Source organism: Bos grunniens, chromosome X (assembly GCF_055505025.1).
Source record: "Bos grunniens cultivar Pamir isolate PY7600 chromosome X, Bosgru_T2T1.0, whole genome shotgun sequence".
NCBI lineage: Eukaryota > Metazoa > Chordata > Mammalia > Artiodactyla > Bovidae > Bos > Bos grunniens.
In genome coordinates, this window is record NC_141194.1 from 32,354,736 (window position 1) to 32,379,247 (window position 24,512).

The 24,512-nt window shown below is 36.2% G+C and overlaps 1 protein-coding gene across 18 annotated transcripts in view; it reads right to left on the reverse strand.

The window, feature by feature from the left end:
* DMD (dystrophin) overlaps positions 1 to 24,512 on the reverse strand; it is a 2,667,987-nt gene that overhangs the window by 2,361,963 nt on the left and 281,512 nt on the right. The window contains exon 1 of one of the 18 annotated variants that reach the window (XM_086387497.1): positions 4,794 to 4,922. The exons of 16 other annotated variants lie outside the window; for them this stretch is intronic. In XM_086387497.1, the coding sequence (XP_086243623.1) occupies positions 4,794 to 4,800 (7 nt within the window). In that variant the 5' untranslated portion in view covers positions 4,801 to 4,922. Of the gene's footprint in view, positions 1 to 4,793; positions 4,923 to 24,512 lie in introns of those variants that run through there. One more of the 18 variants, XM_086387506.1, reaches the window with a different exon arrangement.

A 24,512-nucleotide genomic window follows, 5' to 3' on the forward strand; every position in this document is an offset into this window, starting at 1 on the left:
ATATAATGGGTGATCACAACTTCTGTTTATGGTCTTTGGCTGATATTTAATGGTTGGTTAGCTTGTTCTAGCCATGTGACTCAATGAGCAAAAAAGCAAAGTCCCCTTACAGACTAGAGATGAATTCAGCAAACATTTTATTATTAGGAAGGGCCCGATAATTAATCTTTTTGGCTTTGTGGCCCAAATGGTCTCTCCATCATTACTTAATTGCTGAGTTAGCATGAAGACAGACGGAACAATCTGTAAATAGAGGTGCTGCCTGCCAATTAAACTTTATTAATAGACACTTATATCAAAATTTTATAATTTTTATATTACAAAATATTATTCATCTTTTTTAAAAATAAGAAATATAGAAACCACTGTTAGATGGCTAAACAGAAATTACAATGGCATGTGGATCATAATTAGCTGACTCTGGCATGGAGACACTCAAAGAAATATCTGAAAAGGGGAATGTTATTTATGTAGTGACTAGACTCAAAGATTCTTAAAATCAGAAATGATCTCAGATGTCTTCTTCACATTCTCTTTAACATAGGAATTCCACTCCCAGCAATGAACACTTCAGAAACAAGGAGCACAGTATCTCACAAAGTAGTCAATTCTTTGCTTAAACAACTATTTAAAGAATTTTTTTTCCTCACTACAAGAGAGGTAGAAATGAGTCTAATCCCTCTTCCACACTGTAGCTCATCTGACATTTGAAATTGGTCTAACTTTTTAAAATTGTTTTTTCCTTCAAGCATTCATTTTTTCCTTTTTCTAGAACCTTCAAGAGCCCTCAACTGTTGTAGCTTCTAACACCCTTCACCAATCATCCAGACACATTTTTTTTTCCACTGAACACTTTCTCAGTTGTTAAACTTTCTCTTAGACCATGGTATGCCTCTGAAAAAGTTCCTTCTAAAATTCATTCTCTCCTTTTTTCATTCCTTCCAGGAAGGGTACATTTCTAACAACATTACTTTGTTTTCTTTTGTTTTGATGTCATATGAGACTGTGACTGATACTGAAATAAGGCCAACAAAATCATTGTCTTTTTCAATGAATAACTGCTAAGCTTTAACTCTTTAACATATTGTACTTGTTGGAACGATTTTAGAACTTTAGTGCAAGATGTTATTTCTCCTAAAATATTATCTTTCTTGTGTCATCAAATTTTCTAGGTGATCCTAATCCTTTGGTACCTAATAATTCATTTATTTTCTTAGTTGGGCAAACTATTTTGATCTTCCTTCTTGTTTTTGATATTAATATTTCACAGGGCAAATATCAAAGTCAGAATTACAGGTCACGCTATGAGAGATTAGTTCCAAGTCCAATAGATCCAATTGGACAGAACTATGTAATAGCCCTGTGAGAGCCTTCCTTCTTGGTTTACAATGATTCATTAATTTATAGAACAAGACAGAGGAGTTTATCAAGGTAATTAATCTACCAGACATGTCAAATGGCAAATATATGTCCATTTTGACTATATCATAAAAACCTTCAAAAAACTCTATAATCAAAATAATTAGCCACACCCCAATACTGTTTCTTAGAACTCTGGAGAATTACAGCCTGCATTACCTTACCCTTCATTCTAAACCATCTTCCTCAAGAATTCTCAGCTTTTCCCAGTGAGGGAAAAATATTGCTTAATTTTTCTAAAAACAAAACAAAATAATTCCAATAGAGATAGTTATTTAATCCCCCCAAATTTTGTCCTTTTCCATTTTAGTTTGTTAATTCCAGGACAAAGTTAAAATACTGTCATGGCTCTCTTTTTAAACAGTTTGATTTTTTTTCAGAAGTATGTGTGTGTCTGTGAGTACACACTCATTTACATGGCTTATTTGTGTCTTTTTTTGTTGTTGTTCTTAAAATATAGAAGACATGAGAATTGGAGAATAAAAGAAAGGGGCAAGCTTCTCAGGAAAACTACTTCAAAGCACATCTCTTAACTGATAGTGTCTCCCACTGCTCATCTTTCTAAACAAGGAGCAGTACATCTGAAGGCAGGCCACTCCGTCATAAGTAGGTATTTTCACTAGAGAACATTATCATTAAAGGATAACAGAGGAACAATTTTGATTAAAAAATAATGTTGCCCAATAAGATTTTTACCTAAAAGAAACAAATAGTTGCTATCTTTGCTTTTGTAATATAAATGTCTTTTAAAAAAATCCAGGTTTGTAGAAGATTGGGGAATACCCACAGAGATTTATGCATAAATTTCATACTTTAAAAATATTTAAATATTCATAGTGCATTTCATTTGTCTCACCTCTCTTTCACATACTATTTTGATTTTTATGCATTTATTTTTCTTTTATTCCCCCTAAATCACTTCAGGAAATACAGAATTAAGCAACTGAGATTTGGAGACTTCATATGTTATCAGTGTCCATGCCAATCTTGTTCCAGGGTCAGCAAGATCAGCAATAATTTCCAACTCATAAATACGTTCAAAAATAAAGGGATGCCTGCTCTTCAGGTGTGCAGCCCAAAGCCTCTAAGATTTCATTAATAATCAACAGCTGGTGCCACCTAGTGTCTGTCCTCTTCATTCATCAGTGGAATCAAATACAGAGCACTTCCTAATCACAAACGAAGCTGCCTGAACGACAAACAAACAAGGTCTGGGAAGTCCTGTGGCTTATTTAAACTACACTATCTTCATTGAAAGAAAAACCTTCTTTTAAAAGTAACTATGGTAACAGCAGGGTGAAGCTAACAGGAAGCTCACATTCTTCTCACAAAAGACAATTCACAAAAGGAGAGTCCCACTAAAGATGTAATTTAAAAGAGTTTTTCCAGACTTGAACTGTCACTAAACATGGTTATCAAAAGTTGAGTAATACGATGGACAGAAGAGAACCGAGTTCTAAACAAGAGTTTAGATACAGCTGATTTTTGTCAACCAACCAACAGATAACCCTCTATCACTGTGATGCCAAATTTTGTTAGTCTGAGTTCTCAAAGATCAAACAAGTACTGTAACAGACCGTGCCAAACACGTAGAGTACTCAAAAGTATTAACAGGAGATAATGAGATTGCCTGAACCACATTAATTTAAAAAATATTTCCAGCTAAAACTATACATCTAGGAAACTATTTTCTTTCCTGCTATACATATGAATTATGAATTACATATTCAACACAGTCATGTATGCTTCAAGGTTAAAAAGTACTTTTCCAAATCCCTATTTTTCAAAACGTAAGTTAGTAATTAATTTGGATGAATCCAAGTAGTATAATTAGCTCATCAGTTCCTAATTATTCACTGATATTTAAATACATGTTGTTTTTAAGTCACTCTTTCTAAGAGGAATACGTAATTGAAAAACATGGACTAACGTTCAGGGGGAAAAGTTACATAACAGCCAGTAGTGTTCCTTGACCAGATTGACTGAGATATTATAATTACTACAGAAAAGGTATAGCAAATGTATGAGCAATACTGTGTACACTGAAAAGTCATGTTAGGTGTTCATACATGATAGTGTATTAACTTGGATCAATCATTTAGCTAGTCAGGTTACAGGGGAAACTGGGCAGAGAGATCAAAGATTCTCTATCATATAGATAGTTAACAATCACGCTTTTCATACTTAGGGAAATAAATTTCTGTATTATTTGACATCTGTTTTAAGCAATTACTTCTTATAAACAGCTTTGAATGTTTTATTTTCTTGTTACCCTAGTGGTGATAAAAATTATTTCAATATGTTTGGTCCAATATATAGTCACTGACAGATCCCCAAGACAGCGTATGAAGACAGAATATGGAAACGATGGAGAGTTTCTACAAAAAGCTAAAATTGTCCCTCTTTTCCTCAAAACTTTATTTTTGGAGCCTAATACAGCCCAGGCTCACGCTCCATTGGTTTAAAAGTACTTGTAAGTATAATCCACTGACTGTAGGGGAAAGAAATATTGCAAAACAGCAAAAGGCTTCTAAAAATTGTACGCAGGCAAGAAAGAATGTAAGACAAAACTCATTAAGGTTCCAAAGTTATTAAATAAATAAGTGCTCCAATATTCAAGAATTTATAATTTTCTGTCATTTTTCATTAGCAGTTTTCAAAGCCCTATCCGAAACAAGCTGATACAGAGAAATTAAGAGCAGTAATCAAGCGAGAAATGATAGACCAGCTGGGTCGACATCAACTTGGCAAAACGTGAATACAGTTCAATAGCTGAAACAGATGCTAGAGTTGTTGAAAAACCCTGCAGGAGATATTGATGTATTTTCTTCATATAATGCAGAATGACTGAATAAATGTCAAAAGCTAGAAATGAATGAGGAGAAAAGACTGACAGCCAAACTCCTTATAAAACAGAAACCAAGTGTAACAATTTTCAACCTATCCAAACATTCTATACATTCTCATTTTTCTCAATGTCTGAATATGCCAATAAATCAATCAGTCCTTGTAACTAAATAGCATGTAACTGAGCTGGGGTAGATTTCCCCAAAGATCCCCCCCACCCCACCACCTCGTCATCATCTACCTGGAGAAACCTAGACTCTTGAAAAATACTTTATTCTAACATCTTCTAACACTGATTTCTATCCCAGAAGTGTTTCCCCGAGGTTGGAGTCAAGCACATCCCCCCCAAAATCTAACGCAGCACAAGGAAATTTTAAAATCCATTCGGTAAAAGCAACACTGTTTGCAGAGTTTGAAGAGCTCGGCAACAAACCCCAGCTACCAACAGCTGCTTGTTCAAACATATGCTTTGTCATGGTCAGCTTCTAATTGTATTCATAATGATGTAATAGCTTTAATAATCCTACCTTCCATGCCAGCTGTTTTTCCTGTCACTCCATCATGCCAATAAGTTGGCTGCTGTAACAAATCAAGATAGTGCAAAACAGCATCTTTCTCCTGATTCTGTCATCTTCCTGAAAGCATTCTATTACTGCCGACTGCTGGGAACCAGAAAGTCTATTTGAATTCCAACAGCTCCCCTTTCGCATGATTCAAGTTAGGTTAGGTGGGCATGCCTAACATGATTCTCTCAGTCATTTATTATGCAGCTGCTACAACGTCGGTGTGGTAACCACTCTGACTATCTGATACGTCAGTCGAACAAAACCTACACCTCGGAGCAAACACACGAGCCAGAGCAGCGTTCTGCATTTAACGAGCGTTCTTCCTGCCTAAAAAGCAGGGGATCTGCAAATCTCTTTCAGTATCTACTCTATCCTCACTATGGATGCAAAGCCTCTGGATTAAATTATTTTCCTAACTATACCAAGAGTAGAGTTCCTTTGTCACACATCATATTATTCACACAGAAATTTTGGCTAATTTTCACTTCTCTTCACAGCCTTTAAAGGATAAAAAACTCTCTCTTCTGCTTGTACTTTTGAAATAGTGATGTTGTGTGCTCAGTTCCACATCTCTGCTTTAATATAACATAGCATACACTCTCTCAAATGGAAATTGTCTCTTGTAAATCTATGGAAATTTTTCCAAGAAGAGGGATTATTTTTCAAGAAAATATTTATTTTGCACGTTGGAGAAATTTAAAGTCTGGTATTCTGTGTATTTCTCCTAAGAGTGGAGAAATTTTATACTTGAAAATTTTGACTTAAGAGAAGTGCTTTCTTTACAAGAGATTAGCTGATTCTCTCAAGCAACTTATTTACCACATAAATATCATTTTAGAAAAAATGCATTTTCTATTTTTCAAAATACCATTTGTGAATCAATATATTTTTTTTTAAATTACCACTGCCATCATCTCTACAATATTAATTTCATCCAAAATCTCTAAGTACATCTCTCTCTTGTAGGGTTAATATTTATAATCTGAAATGATGAAACAGAGAAATTGAAATGTTTTCATAAGAAAAATTCTTTAAAAGGGAGAAGTGATAAAATCTTACGTTTCCTTTCAACCACTACTCAAAATTCAGTTTAGTAAGGGTATCCCTCACCCCTATGAAATGTAAATAGCTTGTTGGGTTTCTATTATGAAACTATAAGCAATAACTCATGATCATGTGTGAGCTATGCCAATGTCACTGTTCTGAAATACTGTTTCCCTAAGTGTGTGTGTATACATTTAGCTATACTACTTCCATTTTAATTTTAATGTAACAAACACAAATAATCCTTATATATTAAGACATACATAATAAGTAATTTAGAGTTTATTATGCTCAATTTATAAATGCCAGGGGTAAAAAAATCTCAAAGAGAAACTGAGTCCATTGGAACCCAACAAAGTTCCTCTAATATCATCCCATGTAGCAGTTTTGAAAATGGTAGTTTATCAAATTACTCTTAATTTACAAAACAAAAACAAAAACAGACTTTTGTGCTCAGCTATCTTAGGTGTGTGTATGTCTCCAGCTTCCACTCTTGGCTCTCCTTCTTCCCTTCACACTCTGTTCCAGCCACAATGAACTTCTTTCTGACCCTTTATAAGACTGTGCCTCTTACTGTCTCTGAGATAATTGCATTTTCTATTTCACCTTTCCATAAGCCATCTCTCACTTTTGATTCCCTACCTTCTATCCAATATTCAAGTATCAGCTTGAAACATAATTTGCTGTTGGCATTTTTCTTCCCCTAGATAAAATTATATTCCCCTGCTATGCAGTTTCATAGTACCTTGTACTTCCTTTGTCTTCATCATAATAATGGCAAATACTTATATAGCAGAAGGGGGTGGGTGCTGTTCTCACATATGCAACATATATATCTGTGTATATCTATCTCTTACTACCATATTAATACTTCTTCATTCCTCATATGGAACCTACGAGGGCGATTATTATTACATGCATTTTATCCACGAGGAAACTGAGGCTCTGAAAAGTTAAATAACTTGGCCTAGGTCACACAACTTTATTTAACTTTGCATTTCCTGATGGAATATTCGTTCTTGAGACTGGAGATTATGTTGGTTTTGTCCATTGCTAAATCCTAACGCTAATGCAGTATCTGGAAAATATGATGCCATTCTCCACTCATCCAGCAGAACTTGCTTTGCACAACGCACTGGAGTATGCACAGGTCACGTGGTGACAGTGAAAACAGATATGAATCTTATTTTCATAGAGTTCATGGGTGAGGGCAAGAGGTCTGAGGTTCCACAGATAGAATTCAGGCATCTATTAACTTGGATGAGAGATGTATTACATCTATATTTTCATCAGCCTCTAGCATTGTTTTCATTTGTGTGTGTATGCTACAAACCACAGTAGCATAAGCAGCATATGTGCTTTTTTCTGGAATAAAAGTCACAGAATTTTCACATCACTGCAATAGATGCTGCATATATCCCCTAGTATTCTTTTACATTCATTACTTTGAAATTATGGTAATCATTAATTCCACCACTCTATTGTGTTACTTAATGTGTTAATAGGAAGTATGTATATTATTATATCACAACTTTTAAAATATTTAAAAACTTGATATCAGTACAACTGATTTCTGTTACACTCCTAAATAGCTTGTGTATTTAAATATAATTTAGATACACTAAACTATCAAGTGTTTAAGATGTTAAGGCTTTAATATGATCCAGCAATTCCACTCCTGGGCATATATCCAGACAAAAATATAATTTGAAAATACACATGTGCCCCTATGTTCATAGAAGCACTATTCACAATAGCCAAAGCAATGGAAATAACCTAAATGTCCATAGACAGGTGAATGGATAAAGAAGATGTGTGGTGTGGTGTTACACACACACATATACATACACACATATCTACACAATGGAATACTACTCAGTCATAAAAAAGAGTGAGATAATGCCATTTCCAGCAACATGGATGAACCTGGTGATTATCATACTAAGTGGAGTAATAGAAAGATAATGACAAATACTGTATGATATCACTTACATGTGGAATCTAAAATATGATGCAAATTAACCTATCTATGAAACAGAAACAGACTGTGAGGCATAGAGAACAGACTTGCAGTGGCCAAGGGGGAGGGGTGTGAGGGAGAGATGGATTGGGAATTTGGGATTAGCAGAAGCAAACTACTATATATAGGATGGGTCAACAAGGTCCCTTGTATAGCACAGGAAACCATAATGACAAAGAATATGAAATAGAATATATACACATTTTTGTGTGTGTATGTAACTGAACCACTCTGCTGTACAGCAGAAATTAGCACATTTTACATAAACTATACTTCAATAAAAATAAGATTCTAAATGTATATACATAAAAGATGTTAGGGCTTCACACTTTCCCAGGTGTCAAAGGGGTCCATGCCAGAACCCCTGGCCTAGAGGATAGGAGAATACAGCATACTGGTTTATATCATTATCTCCAATATCTGACAACCTGGGTTCAAATCACATATGCATGATTTAGTGTTGATGTGTTATAGGGCAAGTTATCTTCAATTTACTCTTCCATGAAATAGGAATAATAATTGGTCTTTTGTATTCTTGCTGGGAAGATTAAATCAGAATGACTGTGAAACACTTAGTAGAAGGCCTCACATTTTAAAACTTTTAATGACTGTTATGTATTATTAATGGAATAATAAAGCTATTATGACAAATAAACTGTGAAATATATACAAAGGATTTACAAAGTTTCTTAGCACAGGAACTGGGCCTCTCATTCACTAGCAATGGAAATGTAAAATGGTAAAAACCATTTTGAAAACCAATTTGGCAATTTGCTAAAAAAGGCAAATATATACATACTTTAAGAGCCACCGTTACCACTCAGAGAAAATGAAAAGCATATGACCACTTAAGAAAATAACTATACATGAATATTCATAGCAGCTATATTTGTAATAGCCCCAACTGGAAAAACCTCCATATTCATCATTCTGTGAATGGATAAACAAACTCTGGTATGTCTATACAGCAGAATACAACTTTGCCATGGAAAGGATTGGTCTATTGATATATGCACCACCATGAATGAAGTGCAAAAGAAGCATACTCATTGAAAGAAATCAAACAAAAAGAGTATGTGCTGTGTGATTTCGTTGACGCAAAACTCTAGAAAGTGCAAATCAATCTGTAGTGACAATAAACATTTTAGTGGTTGCACAGGGAGACTAAAGGTGAGGGTCAGGGAAGAAGTGCTATAAAAAGTCATGAATAAGCTTGTGAGGTGATGTACATGACCATTATCTGATTGTGGTGATGGTTTCATGGAGGTAGATATATAGACAGACTGATAAAAAAACAACATATTAAGTTGTACATTTTAAACATGCACATTTAATTAAATATTAATATACCACAATAACTATTAAAAACCTCTTTTTTATCAGACTTGAGATCATTCCAATTTAATTAAAAATATGAAGTAACATGGTATCACTTCCTTAAACTTTAACCTACAGAACATCATAATAAAGAATGCATGTTCTAAATAACTATCAACTACATGTAATAATCCTGATAATCCTAAGAAGGTAACTTTTTCCCCACCACCTGCTGTTATGTTATGATTGAATAATCTGAGTAACAGAATAATTCTGCCTTATTCAACATGCACAAATTTTTTAATTTATTGTGAGCATATAAACCAGTAAAACAAATAATTAGTCTGGTATACAATTAACAGCTGCATAAAATCTAAGGTATTAATCAATATTAGCTTGTTGCCATGTAATTCCATGTTTTAGAGAACCTTGGGAGATATTTCCTTTGTGAAATAATGATTAAAGATTAAAGAACTTGATTTTATAAGTGAAGTGTTAGTCGCTCAGTAGTGCTGGACCCTTTGCAACTGTAGCCCGTCAGGCTCCTCGGTCCATGGAATTCTCCAGGTAAGAATACTGGAGTAGGCAGCTGTTCCCTTCTCCAGAGGATCTTCCCAACCCAGGGATCAAACCCGGGTCTCCTGGATCTCAGGCAGATTCTTTATCTGATTTTTTAAGTTATCCTCATTTCATAGCAAAGGATATCATGTCAAACTCAATGAGTATTTTGAGGGGAAGACGGCTGAAGAGAAGTCAATTGAATCTATGTGACAATAGACTGAATACCATCAAACACATCCCCAGAACATTATCTATTAAAAGTACTGACTTGGTAGAAAAGTTAGCCAGATCACTGAACTTTTAAAAATCATTACCTCAGTGAAGTTACAGTGGATCAAGGAAAAGCAGAAACCTTATCTTCAGAATTTGAATCTAACACTGTTCTCCTCCCCAGTCTAGATAAGCCAAAATATATGAGGATGTTGAAAACATACATACGTACACACACAAATGCACCACCCAGCAGCAGATCGTATCACAGTCTCATCTCTCCCATTGCTTCTTGCCACCCTTAGAACAAAAGCTCTTATTATACATGAACAAAACTGACTTTCTCTTCTCTTCTCTCATGGTACTTCATATACCTTGAATTAATTTTCTCTAATCACAGTGGTTTTACTTCCCTGCAAACATTCCGAGATCATTCCCATCTGGGATGTTGTCATTAGCTGATTCTTCCTACCAGGAGCATCCTTCCATAGATATTACAAGGCTCACTCCTTTTCATCCAGATCTCTGTCCAAGTGTCACCTCCACAGAAAGCCCTTTCTGGACTTTTCTGTCTGAATTAACATTTACTTTAATCCTTCTGTATTTCCTTAACTCTGTTTTACTTTTTAAAAATAACACTTATATTACCACCTGACATCAAATTATTGATTTCAATCATTCATTCAAACTTTTCTTAATCATTTACTTTATGCCTGACACTGTCTGGGTGTTTGGAATAGTATTGCCTTCACAAAGCTTGTGGTTTTGTGGAAAACAGATATTGAACACAATCAAATGTGTGATTCAAAAAGGAATGTGATGAGTATAAGCATAAACAGAATATTTTTAGAGGCATATGATTGAAGGACTGCTCTTAAAAAATACTAAATATGTAACTAAAGGATATGTGGTAGTTAGAATAAAGATACAAAGTACTATAGGCAAAAGGGAATAAGGCAGGAATCCATTCAAAAACTGGAAAAAAAAAACACATGATAATTGGAGTGAATGATAGGGAGAGTAAAACACAATGAATAGGATGAGGGTGTCAAGATAAGCAGGGTTTAGATCATGTGGGCCTCATTATCAGCCATGTTAAAAGTCCTGGAGTTTATGTCAGGAACATGGGGAAGTCACTGAAAGGTATTGAGTTACATGGTAAAACTGTATGTCAAATATATAAATCAGAATGTCTGGGATTAAAACGGGGTGCAGGGTAACTCTAGAAGTATGAAGGCTTGTTAAGAGGAAATTTCAGTACATCAGGGAAGATTACTACATCTACTCGCAAAAAAGAGAGGAAGAAGCAATAAGCTTCTCAGTCAGTTCAGTTGCTCAGTCATGTCCGACTCTTTGCGACCCTGTGAATAGTAGCACGCCAGGCCTCCGTGTCCAAGTGTAGAGCTACTAGTGATAAATTATCTCACCTTTTGAGGACTGAGACCATCTCTAATTGACCTACATTATTTTATAACTTTCTATTTAAATGACTGTAGATTGACATGAAGTCTTAGGAAATCATATCTGCCTACTCTTCACCCACTTTCCCCCAGTGATAACAACTGGGGACCTACAGTACAATATCACAAACAGGAAACTGACAGTAAGACCATTTTATTTAGATTTCAATAATTTTGCATGCACATCCCTTCCTCCTTGCTTCCTTCCTTCTTGCCATGCAGACTGTTCAAGGATATTTTATCACATGTGCACTTTGTGTGACCATCACTGCAGTTTTAAGATACAAAACAGTTCCATCACAAGAAACTCTCATGCTACCCTTTTATTGCCATAGCCACCTCTCTTCTAACTTCTGGCTTCTAAAGAGTTACACAAATTAAAAAAAAAAAAAAAGAAAGGAATAATAAAGATAAGGATCAAATAAATGACACTGAAAACCACAGAGATAATCAAGCAACTAAAAGATGATTCTTTGAAAAAAAAGAAACAAATCTATAAATGTTGGCAATAGTGACGAACATGAGAAAAGACATAGATCATCAATCGTAGGAATGGAACAGGTGATATCACTACAGACCTCAGTGTCATTAAAAGGATACTTAGAGAAAACTAACAATAGGTTTATGTTCATAAATTCCACAATTTAAAAGAAATGGAACAATTCTTTGAAAACCAGTAGCTATACAAACTTGACCAAGATGAAACAGACAACTATTAAATAGTCCTGTGGACAATAAAAAATCAAACATATAATTTAAAAGCTTTAGGAAAAGTAATCTCCAGGCCTGGACGATTTTATTGGAGAAATCTACCAAACATTTAAAGATTTAACACTGATTTTAAAGACTCTCTTCAAAAAAATAGAAGAGGAAGGATTATTTCCCAACTGACTTTATTAGGCCAGTATTACCCTGACATTTAAAACTAGAAAAAAACAGGGGAATAAAAAAAACAGGTATAGGGCTTCCCTCATAGCTCAGTCGATAAAGAATACGCCTGCAAGGCAGGAGACCCAGGTTTGATTCCTAGGTCGGGAAGATCCTCTGGAGAAGGAAATGGCAACCCATTCCAGTATTCTCGCCTGGAGAATCCCATGGACAGAGGAGGTGGCAGGTTACAGTCCATGGGATTCCAAGAGTTGGACATGACTTGGCAATTAAACCAGCACCACCATAGACCTATATGCCCTATGAATACAGAAGCATTAATTCTCAACAAAATTTAGCCAACAGAATTCAGCAATATAGAAAAAGGACTATATACCATTAGCACTGAAATGATTATAAATTCACAAGAAGTTACAAGGATAATTCAGAGAAGTTCCCTCTACCCATTACCTAGTTTCCCCAAAAGTTACTTCTTAAATATAGTACAGTTTCAAAACCAAGAAATGAACACTGGTACAAAGTAGTAAAAGGTATATATATAGTTCTAATCTATTTCATCATGTGAGTGAATTTGTGTAATTATCACTGCAACCCAGATACAAAATCTCCCATCATCACGAAAATCTACTCACTATGCATTGGTAGGCACAACCACACACTCTACACAAATTTACTAACCAATTATAACCATTAAATTGTTTTTCAACTCTCAAATTTTATTATTTCCACATGCAAGTTAATCATAGATTATGTAACTATATGAGGTTGGTCTTTTTCCCCACTCAGCATAATGCTCTAGATCCATTCAATTTATATTAATCAATAGTTAATTACTTTTTAAATTGCTGAGTAATTCAGTTAAGACTTCGCTGGTGGCTCAGACAGTAAAGTGTCTGTCTACAATGCAGGAGATCCGAGTTCGATCCCTTGGTGGGGAAGATCTCCTGGAGAAGGAAATGGCCACTCAGTCGTGTCTGACTCTTTGTGATCCCATGGACTGCAGCACACCAGGTTTCCCTGTCTATCACCAGCTCCCAGAGCTTGCTCAAACTCATGTCCATTGAGTAGGTGATATCATCCAACCATTTCATCCTCTGTCATCCCCTTCTCCTGCCTTCAATTTTTTCCAACATCAGGGTCTTTTCTAATGAGTCAGCTCTTTGCATCAGGTGGCCAAAGTATTGGAGTTTCAGTTTCAGCATCAGTCCTTCCAATGAATATTCATCACTGATTTCCTTTAGGATGGACTGGTTGGATCTCCTCACAGTCCAAGGGACTCTCAAGAGTCTTCTCCAACAACACAATTCAAAAGCATCAATTCTTCAGTGCTCAGCTTTCTTTAAAGACCAACTCTCACATCCATACATGACTACTGGAAAAACCATAGCCTTGACTAGATGCAGCTTTGTTGGCAAAGTAATGTCTCTGCTTTTTAATATGCAGTCTAGGTTGGTCATAGCTTTTCTCGCAAGGAGCAAGTTTGTCTTTTAATTTCATGATTGCAGTCACCATCTGCAGTGATATTGGAGCCCCCAAACATAAAGTCTGTCACTGTTTCCATTGTTTCCCCATTAGCCATGAAGTGATGGGACGGATGCCATGATCTTAGTTTTCTGAATGTTGAGTTTTAGGCTAACTTTTTCACTCTCCTCTTTCACTTTTGTCAAGAGGCTCTTTAGTTTTTCTTTGCTTTCTGCCATAAGGGTGGTATCATCTGCATATCAGAGGTTATTGATTTCTCCTGGCAATCTTGATTCCAGCTTGTGCTTCATCCAGCCCATCATTTTGCATGATGTACTCTGCATGTAAGTTAAATAAGCAGTGTGACAATATACAGCCTTGACGTACTCCTTTCCCAATTTGAACCAGTCTGTTGTTCCATGTCCAGTTCTAACTGTTGCTTCCTGACCTGCATACAGATTTCTCAGGAGGCAGATCAGGTGGTCTGGTATTCCCATCTCTTGAAGAATTTTCCACAGTTTGTTATTATCCACACAGTCAAAGGCTTTGGCGTAGTCAATAAAGCAGAAGTAGATGTTTTTCTGGAACTCTTGCTTTTTTGATGATCCAGTGGATATTGGCAACTTGATCTCTGGTTACTCTGCCTTTTCTGAATCCAGCTTGAACATCTGGAATTTCACAATTCATGTACTGTAGTAGTTGTCTATGGTATTCATATATACATTTTGTTTAAATATTCACGTAATATAGAACATTGTAGTTGTTTCCAGTCTTCGGCTATTAGAAACAAAGTTGCTATGAACAATAATATACAGATAGTTTTCTGTGAACACATCATTTCTTGGGGTTAAAGCCCAAGAGAGCAACTGTTATATCACAGAGAATTTGATTATACATACACACATACATGCAAACATGCACACACACATATATACATATATATTAAACTTCCAAAGTATTTTTCAAAGTAGCTGTACTACTTTGCATTCTCATTAGTATGTACGAGAGATCCAACTTCTCTGCATTCTGTAGGGATTTGGTGCTGTCATTGAATAAATATATATATTTAGCTCTTCTGATAAGTGTGTAGTGATATCTCACTGAGGTCTTAATATTCATTTCCCTAATGCTTAGTGATGTTGAACATGTAGAGTTATTCATGTGCTTATTTATCATCTATATATGTTGTCTTCAGTAAAAAGGTTGCTTCATTCCTTTTGCCCATTAAAAAAAAGAACTGGATTGTTTTTCCTGTTTTTCATTTTTTTTTTTAAATTAGTACAATTGCTTTACAATTTTGTGTTAGTTTCTGCTGTACAACAGCCGAATCAGCTATATGTATACAAATATCCTCTGTCTCTTAAGCATTCCTCCCTTCCTCTGATCCCACTCCTCGGGGTCATCACAGAGCACTGAGCTGAGCTCTCTGTGCTATAGAACAGCTTCCCACTAGCTATCTGTTTTACACATGATATTGTATATATGGGCTTCCGTGGCGGCTCAAAGGTAAAGAATCTGCCAATGTAGGAGACATGGGTTCGTTCAATCCCTGGGACGGGAAGATCCCCTGGAGAAGCACATGCCAACTCTCTCAAGTATTCTTGACTAGGAAATCCCATGGACAGAGGAGCCTGGCAGTCTACAGTCCATGAGGTCACAAGACAGTCAGACATGACTTAGTGGTTGAACAACAACAAGTATAGTCAATGTTACTCTCCAATTGTCCCCCCTCCGCTTCACCCATCCCGTGTCCATATGTCTTTTCTCTACATCTGCTGTCTCTATTCCTGCCTTTAAAATTCAGTTTTCAGATTTCTTTATATACTCTGGCTAGGTTTTTTTTTTTAATTCAGATATGTGGTTTGTACATATTTTTTCATGTCTGGAATTTGTATTTTTATCTTCATAATAGAGTCTTTCACAGAGAAAATTTGTTTTATATTTTGATAGATTCTAATTTATCTATTTTTTTAAATTTCATAAATCATGCTTTTTATGCCATGAAGCTCTTCAACAAGCTCTATGTCCCAAATACTTTCTCCTGTGCTTTACTCTTTAAGTTTTACAGTTTTACATTTTTTACTTAAATTTGATTTAAGTTTGATTCACTTTGAAGTAGTTAATAAACTATGAGTTTTAATTCAAAATTTTGTTCTTCTTTTTTTTTTTCCTCTAGCCCATAGAGATCTAGTTGCTACAGCACTATTTGTTGGAAAGACCATACTATATTCCACTGAATTGCTTTGGCAATTTTGTCAAAAATAAGTTGGCCATACTTATATGGACATTTTTTCCATCCTCTGTTCTATCGTTCCACAATTACCAAACAATTTTGATCAGCAACACTACATAATAAATATTCAATTTATTGATTGAATGATTCCTCCCATTCTATTCTTATTTGTTAAGACGGTTTTAGGAGTGAATATATTTCACCTAAATTGTCAAATTTATGTGCGTAGAGGTTTTCACAGTATTCCGTCTTCATCCTATTGATGTTTTCAGGATTTTTAGTGATATTCTTGATATTAGTAATTTGTGTTTTTATTCTTAGTCTTTCTAGATGTTTGTCAGTTTTATTGATTTATTCATTTTGAATGATTTTTTGTTTCATTGATTTCCTCTTTTTGTTTTTATTTTGTTTTATACTTCTGTATTTCTTTCCTTCTACTTGCTTTGAGTTTACAATGCTGTTCTTTTTTCCAGTTTCTTGATGTAGGAGTTTAGATTAATAGTTTGAGACTTTTCTTTTCTAATTTATTCATTTAATGCTATAAACTTCCCCTACAGCACAGCTTTAGCTGAACTACAAAAGTTTACAATGAATTTAAAATTATCATTTTCATTCAACTCATGTTTGAAAACTTTTCTTGCAACTCCCCTTTCTGAATGATGGATTATAAACTGTCTTATTAGTTTCAAAATGTTTAGAGATTTTTTCCTATTATCTTTTTGATAACTATATTTAGTTTGATTAGAGAACACTGTATATGATTTCACTTTTTTTTTTTTTTTAAATGTGAATGTTTGTTTTATGGCCCAAGATAGTGTCTACACCTTGGTGTCTGTCTCATGGGCACTTAAAAAGATGGTATATTTTCCTAATGATAAGTGTTGTATAAATACTTAAGACATCTTGTTGGTTAATGGTGTTAAGTTCTTTTCTATCCTTGATGATTTTCTGTCTAGTTGATCAGTTATTGAAAGTGGAGTTTGAAGTCTCCAACTGTGACTGTGTCTATTATTTTTTTCAATTCTATCATTTTTTTATTTCACATATTTTGCAGCTCTGTTGCTGGGTATAAATACATTTAGAATTGATATTGCTTCTTAGTGTACTGACACTTTTGTCAATATGTAAAACTTATGTCTGTATTTTATAATTTTCTTTGTTCTGCAGTCTACTATATCTAAGCTTAATTTAGCCACTCATGTTTTCTTTTAATTGATGTATACAAGTTTATCATTTTCTATCCTTTTACTTCAGCCTGCCTTTATCAATATAGGTTAAGTGACTTCATTTAGATACGATATTGGTGGATCATCTTTTCTTTATCCACCCTATATTATATCTTTATTATAATTATTTTTATCTTACTTTGACTAGATACACTTGCTGCTGCTGCTGCTAAGTCGCTTCAGTCGTGTCCAACTCTGTGCGACCCCAGAGACGGCAGCCCACCAGGCTCCCCCATCCCTGGGATTCTCCAGGCAAGAGTACTGGAGTGGGGTGTCATTGCCTTCTCCGAGATACACTTGAGGCAATTATAAATATATTATGGCTTAAGTCTGCCAATTCATTACTGTTGATTTTTTCTCTGGTTCTGTTTCAATGTTTTTCCTGACTTCCTTCTGGTTACTTGAAAAAATTTTAAGATTCTTTATTATGATGATTTTTTTTTAGGATATCACTCCATGTAGTATATTTAGTGGTTGCTTTAGGTAATACAATATACATACATAGCTTTTTACAATCTACTGATTTATTCTTTTACTACTTCTAGGAAAACATCAATGTTTTACTTCTTCCCTTTACCCTTCAAACTTTGAAAATTTAACTATCTGAACTATTTCCTCCACACGTATTAAGCACCATATCAGGTGATGGTACAACTTTTGCTTCAACAATAAAATATGATTTAAGAAACTAATGGGAAGGTGAGTCTATTATACTTTTATCCTTATTTTTAAACATTTCAGTGTTCCTTCCAATCTGAGGTTCCAAGCATTTTGTTTGTGTTTGTTTGTTTGCTGTTATTTCCTTTCTGTTTAAACAACTTTCTTCAGTTGCTCTCAAGGACAGGATTGCTAACAACAAATTAGCTTAGGTACTGAAACCATACTCACAGAAAACTAGTCAATCTAATCACACTAGGACCACAGCCTTGTCTAACTCAAAAAAACTAAGCCATGCCCGTGGGGCAACCCAAGACGGGTGGGTCATGGTGGAGAGATCTGACAGAATGTGGTCCACTGGAGAAGGGAATGGCAAACCACTTCAGTATTCTTGCCTTGAGAACCCCATGAACAGTATGAAAAGGCAAAATGATAGGATACTGAAAGAGGAACTCCCCAGGTCAGTAGGTGTCCAATATGCTACTGGAGATCAGTGGAGAAATAACTCCAGAAAGAATGAAGGGATGGAGCCAAAACAAAAACAATACCCAGCTGTGGATGTGACTGGTGATAGAAGCAAGGTCTGATGCTGTAAAGAGCAATATTGCATAGGAACCTGGAAGGTCAGGTCCATGAATCAAGGCAAATTGGAAGTGGTCAAACAAGAGATGGCAAGAGTGAATGTCATCATTCTAGGAATCAGCAAACTGAAATGGACTGGAATGGGTGAATTTAACTCAGATGACCATTATATCTACTACTGCGGGCAGGAATCCCTCAGAAGAAATGGAGTGGCCATCATGGTCAACAAAAGAGTCCGAAATGCAGTACTTGGATGCAATCTCAAAAACGACAGAATGATCTCTGTTCGTTTCCAAGGCAAACCATTCAATATCACAGTAATCCAAGTCTATGCCCCAACCAGTAATGCTGAAGAAGCTGAAGTTGAACGGTTCTATGAAGACATACAAGACCTTTTAGAACTAACACACAAAAAAGATGTCCTTTTCATTATAGGGGACTGGAATGCAAAAGTAGGAAGTCAAGAAACACCTGGAGTAACAGGCAAATTTGGCCTTGGAATATGGAATGAAGCAGGGCAAAGACTAAGAGAGTTTTGCCAAGAAAATGCACTGGTCATAACAAACGCCCTCTTCCAACAACACAAGAGAAGACTCTATACATGGACATCACCAGATGGTCAACACCGAAATCAGATTGATTATATTCTTTGCAGCCAAAGATGGAGAAGCTCTATACAGTCAGCAAAAACAAGACCAGGAGCTGACTGTGGCTCAGACCATGAACTCCTTATTGCCAAATTCAGACTTAAATTGAAGAAAGTAGGGAAAACCACTAGCCCATTCAGGATGACCTAAATCAAATCCCTTATGATTATACAATGGAAGTGAGAAATAGATTTAAGGGCCTAGATCTGATAGATAGAGTGCCTGATAAACTATGGAATGAGGTTTGTGACACTGTATAAGAGACAGGGATCAAGACCATCCCCATGGAAAAGAAATGCAAAAAAGCAAAATGGCTGTCTGAGGAGGCCTTACAAATAGCTGTGAAAAGAAGAGAAGTGAAAAGCAAAGGAGAAAAGGAGAAGAGAAGTGAAAAACAAAGGAGAAAGGAAAGATATAAACATCTGAATGCCGAGTTCCAAAGAATAGCAAGAAGAGATAAGAAAGCCTTCTTCAGCGATCAGTGCAAAGAAATAGAGGAAAACAACAGAATGGGAAAGACTACGGATCTCTTCAAGAAAATCAGAGATACCAAAGGAACATTTCATGCAAAGATGGGCTCGATAAAGGACAGAAGTGGTATGGACCTAACAGAAGCAGAAGATATTAAGAAGAGGTGGCAAGAATACACAGAACTGTACAAAAAAGATCTTCACGACTCAGATAATCATGATGGTGTGATCACTGACCTAGAGCCAGACATCCTGGAATGTGAAGTCAAGTGGGCCTTAGAAACCATCACTAGGAACAAACCTAGTGGAGGTGATGGAATTCCAGTTGAGCTATTTAAAATCCTGAAAGATGATGCTGTGAAAGTGCTGCACTCAATATGCCACCAAATTTGGAAAACTCAGCAGTGGCCACAGGACAGGAAAAGGTCAGTATTCATTCCAACCCCAAAGAAAGGCAATGCCAAAGAATGCTCAAACTACCACACAATTGCACTCATCTCATACGCTAGTAAAGTAATGCTCAAAATTCTCCAAGACAGGCTTCAGCAGTATGTGAACCGTGAACTTCCTGATGTTCAAGCTGGTTTTTAGAAAAGGCAGAGGAACCAGAGATCAAATTGCTAACATCCGCTGGATCATCAAAAAAGCAAGAGAGTTCCAGAAAAACATCTATTTCTCCTTTATTGACTATGCCAAAGCCTTTGACTGTGTGGATCACAATAAACTGTGGAAAATTCTGAAAGAGATGGGAATACCAGACCACCTGATCTGCCTCTTGAGAAATTTGTATACAGGTCAGGAAGCAACAGTTAGAACTGGACATGGAACAACAGACTGGTTCCAAATAGGAAAAGGAGTTCGTCAAGGCTGTATATTGTCACCCTGTTTATTTAACTTACATGCAGCGTATATCATGAGAAATGCTGGACTGGAAGAAGCACAAGCTGGAATCAAGATTGCCGGGAGAAATATCAATAACCTGAGATATGCAGATGACACCACCCTTATGGCAGAAAGTGAAGAGGAACTCAAAAGCCTCTTGATAAAGTGAAAGTGGAGAGTGAAAAAGTTGGCTTAAAGCTCAACATTCAGAAAATGAAGATCATGGCATCCGGTCCCACCACTTCATGGAAAATAGATGGGGAAACAGTGGAAACAGTGTCAGACTTTATTTTTCTGGGCTCCAAAATCACTGCAGATGGTGACTGAAGCCATGAAATTAAAAGACGCTTACTCCTTGGAAGGAAAGTTATGACCAACCTAGATAGCATATTCAAAAGCAGAGACATTACTTTGCCAACAGAGGTTCGTCTAGTCAATGCTATGGTTTTTCCTGTGGTCATGTATGGATGTGAGAGTTGGACTGTGAAGAAGGCTGAGCGCCAAAGAATTGATGCTTTTGAACTGTGGTGTTGGAGAAGACTCTTGAGAGTCCCTTGACCTGCAAGGAGATCCAACCAGTGCATTCTGAAGGAGATCAGCCTTGGGATTTCTTTGGAAGGAATGATGCTAAAGCTGAAACTCCAGTACTTTGGCCACCTCATGCGAAGAGTTGACTCATTGGAAAAGACTCTGATGCTGGGAGGGATTGGGGGCAGGAGGAGAAGGGGACGACAGAGGATGAGATGGCTGGATGGCATCACTGACTCGATGGACGTGAGTCTGAGTGAACACCGGGAACTGGTTATGGACAGGGAGGCCTGGCGTGCTGTGATTCATGGGGTCGCAAAGAGTCGGACACGACTGAGCGACTGATCTGATCTGATCCTTCATGTAAGAATTTTTTTTTTGTACTATTAAATCTTTAAGCAATTTCTTCCTTGTCATGGAAATTTCATCTATTTGAATCCTTTGCATCCTATTTGTAATTTTTTGTGTTTCCCTGTCGATTTAGATGGTAAAGACACTCTGTGCGATGCAGGAGACCCGGATTGGATCCCTGGGTCAGGAAGGTCCTCCTGGAGTGGGAAATGGCACCTCACTCCAGTATTCTGGTCTAGACAATCCCATGTACAGAGGAACCTGGTGGGCTACAGTTCATGGGGTCGCAAAGAGTCGGACAGGACTGAGTGACTAACACTATAATTGTTTATTCCTGTCATATACTTAGTGCTAAATCAATGTGCATTGTATGAATTAATATTCTTTCACTTTACTTATGTAATCACTGCTTTAATCAGGTTCTGATAATCTTTCTTCTGTATAAATTCTTTCTTCCCAGTCTGTCCAAATTAAGTACTAGAACATCCGTTTTTAATTCCCCTGTAAATATTGGTATTCATGCATTAATCAAATAGGAACACTTAGAATATACTTTATGTAATACTTACATGGTTAGTTTTGAAGTAAAATTTTAAAAACTAATCAAATTTTTAAAAAACTCATACTTTTTATAATATTACATTGTGCTAAAGAAGAATTCAAAGAAACATGAAATGGTTTATTAATAATGGATAGTAACATATCCTTAAGTTCCAAAATCACAGGGACTCCTTCACTTTAAAGGCCTCTTTATAGAAGAAATCCATTTTAAATTTCAACCTGTATATTCTATGGTGAACATTACTATGTAAGTACTGTGCACACGGAGAAGGCAATGGCACCCCACTCCAGTACTCTTGCCTGGAAAATCCCATGGATGGAGGAGCCTGTTCGGCTGCAGTCCATGGGGTCCAGAAGAGTCAGACACGGCTGAGCGACATCACTTTCACCTTTCACTTTCATGCATTGGAGAAGGAAATGGCAACCCACTCCAGTGTTCTTGCCTGGAGAATCCCAGGGACGGGGGAGCCTGGTGGGCTGCCGTCTATGGGGTCGCACAGAGTCGGACACGACTGAAGCGACTTAGCAGCAGCAGCAGCAGCAGCAGCAGCACTATGCACATGAGAAGGCTATTTTATCTAAATCAAAGTTCATTCTCATTATGGTTTTATAAAAGTCTCCAAAATCAATGCGCTAAGGAATATACATCTTATTTTGAGTCCCAAGATTCATTTGAGATATAAAATATGACACCCAAACGCCGCAACTAAGCTAGTAAAACCAACAAACCAAAACCCCACAGATCCTGGCTTCTAATCTTTTGTTTTTTCTATCCAATCATCATTTTATTATCCTATGTCTCAGCCAGTCTCCTTCATTCCTCTGAAGTAAATCTGGTGAAAGGCTTTTCCTTTAATCATTGTAAGAAGTAAAATTTATAAAATAACTATTACTCTAAGTTTGTATAGAATATTGTCACATTTTACAGAATTTGATGAATGTACTTACAATTTTTCCCAAATGGTGTCCAGAGCTAATTTTTTCCCTGTTGCTTTCTCCCTTTATTTCTTACTACTTGGAAGAGAAGGCAACATTCCCTTCCCATTTAGAATTCTAATACTTTCCATCCCAATAAGAGCTCTACCATTTGCTCTATTACATTCTGCCCTAATTAACTGGAGCACCAAGAGCAATATCCTCTTGCTAGCCGTTGTCATCGTATTGTCAGTTGTTCTTTGACATGAGGTGAGTTTTCAGAATCCTAGAGGCAAGACTTTTTCCTCCCAGGTATCCACCCACTCTTATGCTTTTTTTTTTTTTTTTTAAAGACCTTCATATAGGATTTCCCCTTCCTGGCTGTACCACTAAGCATCTTCAAAATCGGTCCAGTGTTGACTCATTTTCTCTGACAGTTACAGGCTGAGAATTCTTACACTCCAAACTTAACTGGCATTATTCTTTCACTTACATCTGATCTTTGTGGCCTCCAATGTAGTAACTAACCTAACCAATTATTTTCACTGATAGTGGGGAGATTGCTGAATCACAGATAACATCACTTTCAGGTAATATCAGCCAAGGTATTTTGTAGGCATTCTTCTGCAGGTGAAGTGATCACCTATCTTTTTTCAAACCTAAGAAATGATTCCAAGGTTGGAAACTCACATTTTGTAAGTATTAATATGAGTATTAATGCTGCTGTAGGCTAGGTACTTGTTACAAATGGCCCTTTAAATATCTCTCAAATCACACTATGCACGTAACATCAATTCTGCAAACATTTTGAATTACCTTGCATTTAAAAAAAGAATTCATTTTGACTAGAATCCTTTTTAAGCTTGAATCTCTTAAGTAATCCAAATATTTCTAGTAAATATTTAGCTGCTTTATCTCAAGTATTAGCTTGTTAAATAAATCTGAATAAAAGTACCATATTAAAGGCATTTATTCTTTGCAAATGCTTAATAAGAAGTTACCCAACAATCACAGTTTCCCTAATACACAGTGGTGGTGGTGGTGGTGGTGGTTTAGTCGCTAAGTCATGTCCGACTCTTGCGATTCCATGGACTGTAATTTGCCAGGCTCTTCTGTCCATGGGGATTCTCCAGGCAAGACTACTGGAGTGGTTTGCCATTTCCTTCTCCACTAATACACATAAGCTCTTTCCTATTTCGAGTTGAACCAGTATGTCCAAGTATCATATGGGAACAAACAGCAGCTTGGGATCACAATCACATGCCACTCAGATGAAAACAATTGACTTTCCCCTAAAATCTTTCAATATTTCAAAGAAGCTCAAAATGCTAACTTGAAAAGATACATAAGCATTTTGGTAGGAGAGAACTTTCAGTTCTTTCTTTCAGACTTTCTTGGAATTGGAAAGAGCTCTTATGTGATAGAAAATGGCAATTCTGGTCAAAGAAATAATAAAAACCTCAAAGAAAGGAGCAAATTTACCACTAGCCATGAGCAGTGTTCACTTAACAGTCATCTTACCTTTATTTAATAGATAAAATTTATAAATGACAAAAATTGCCCTTACTTTCAGATCACTGATAAAAATTATAGTCATTATACACACAGCATATAATTTTGACTAAGAGGGAATTCCTCTTGTGTATATTTTCCAGTGGTGGTTGTAA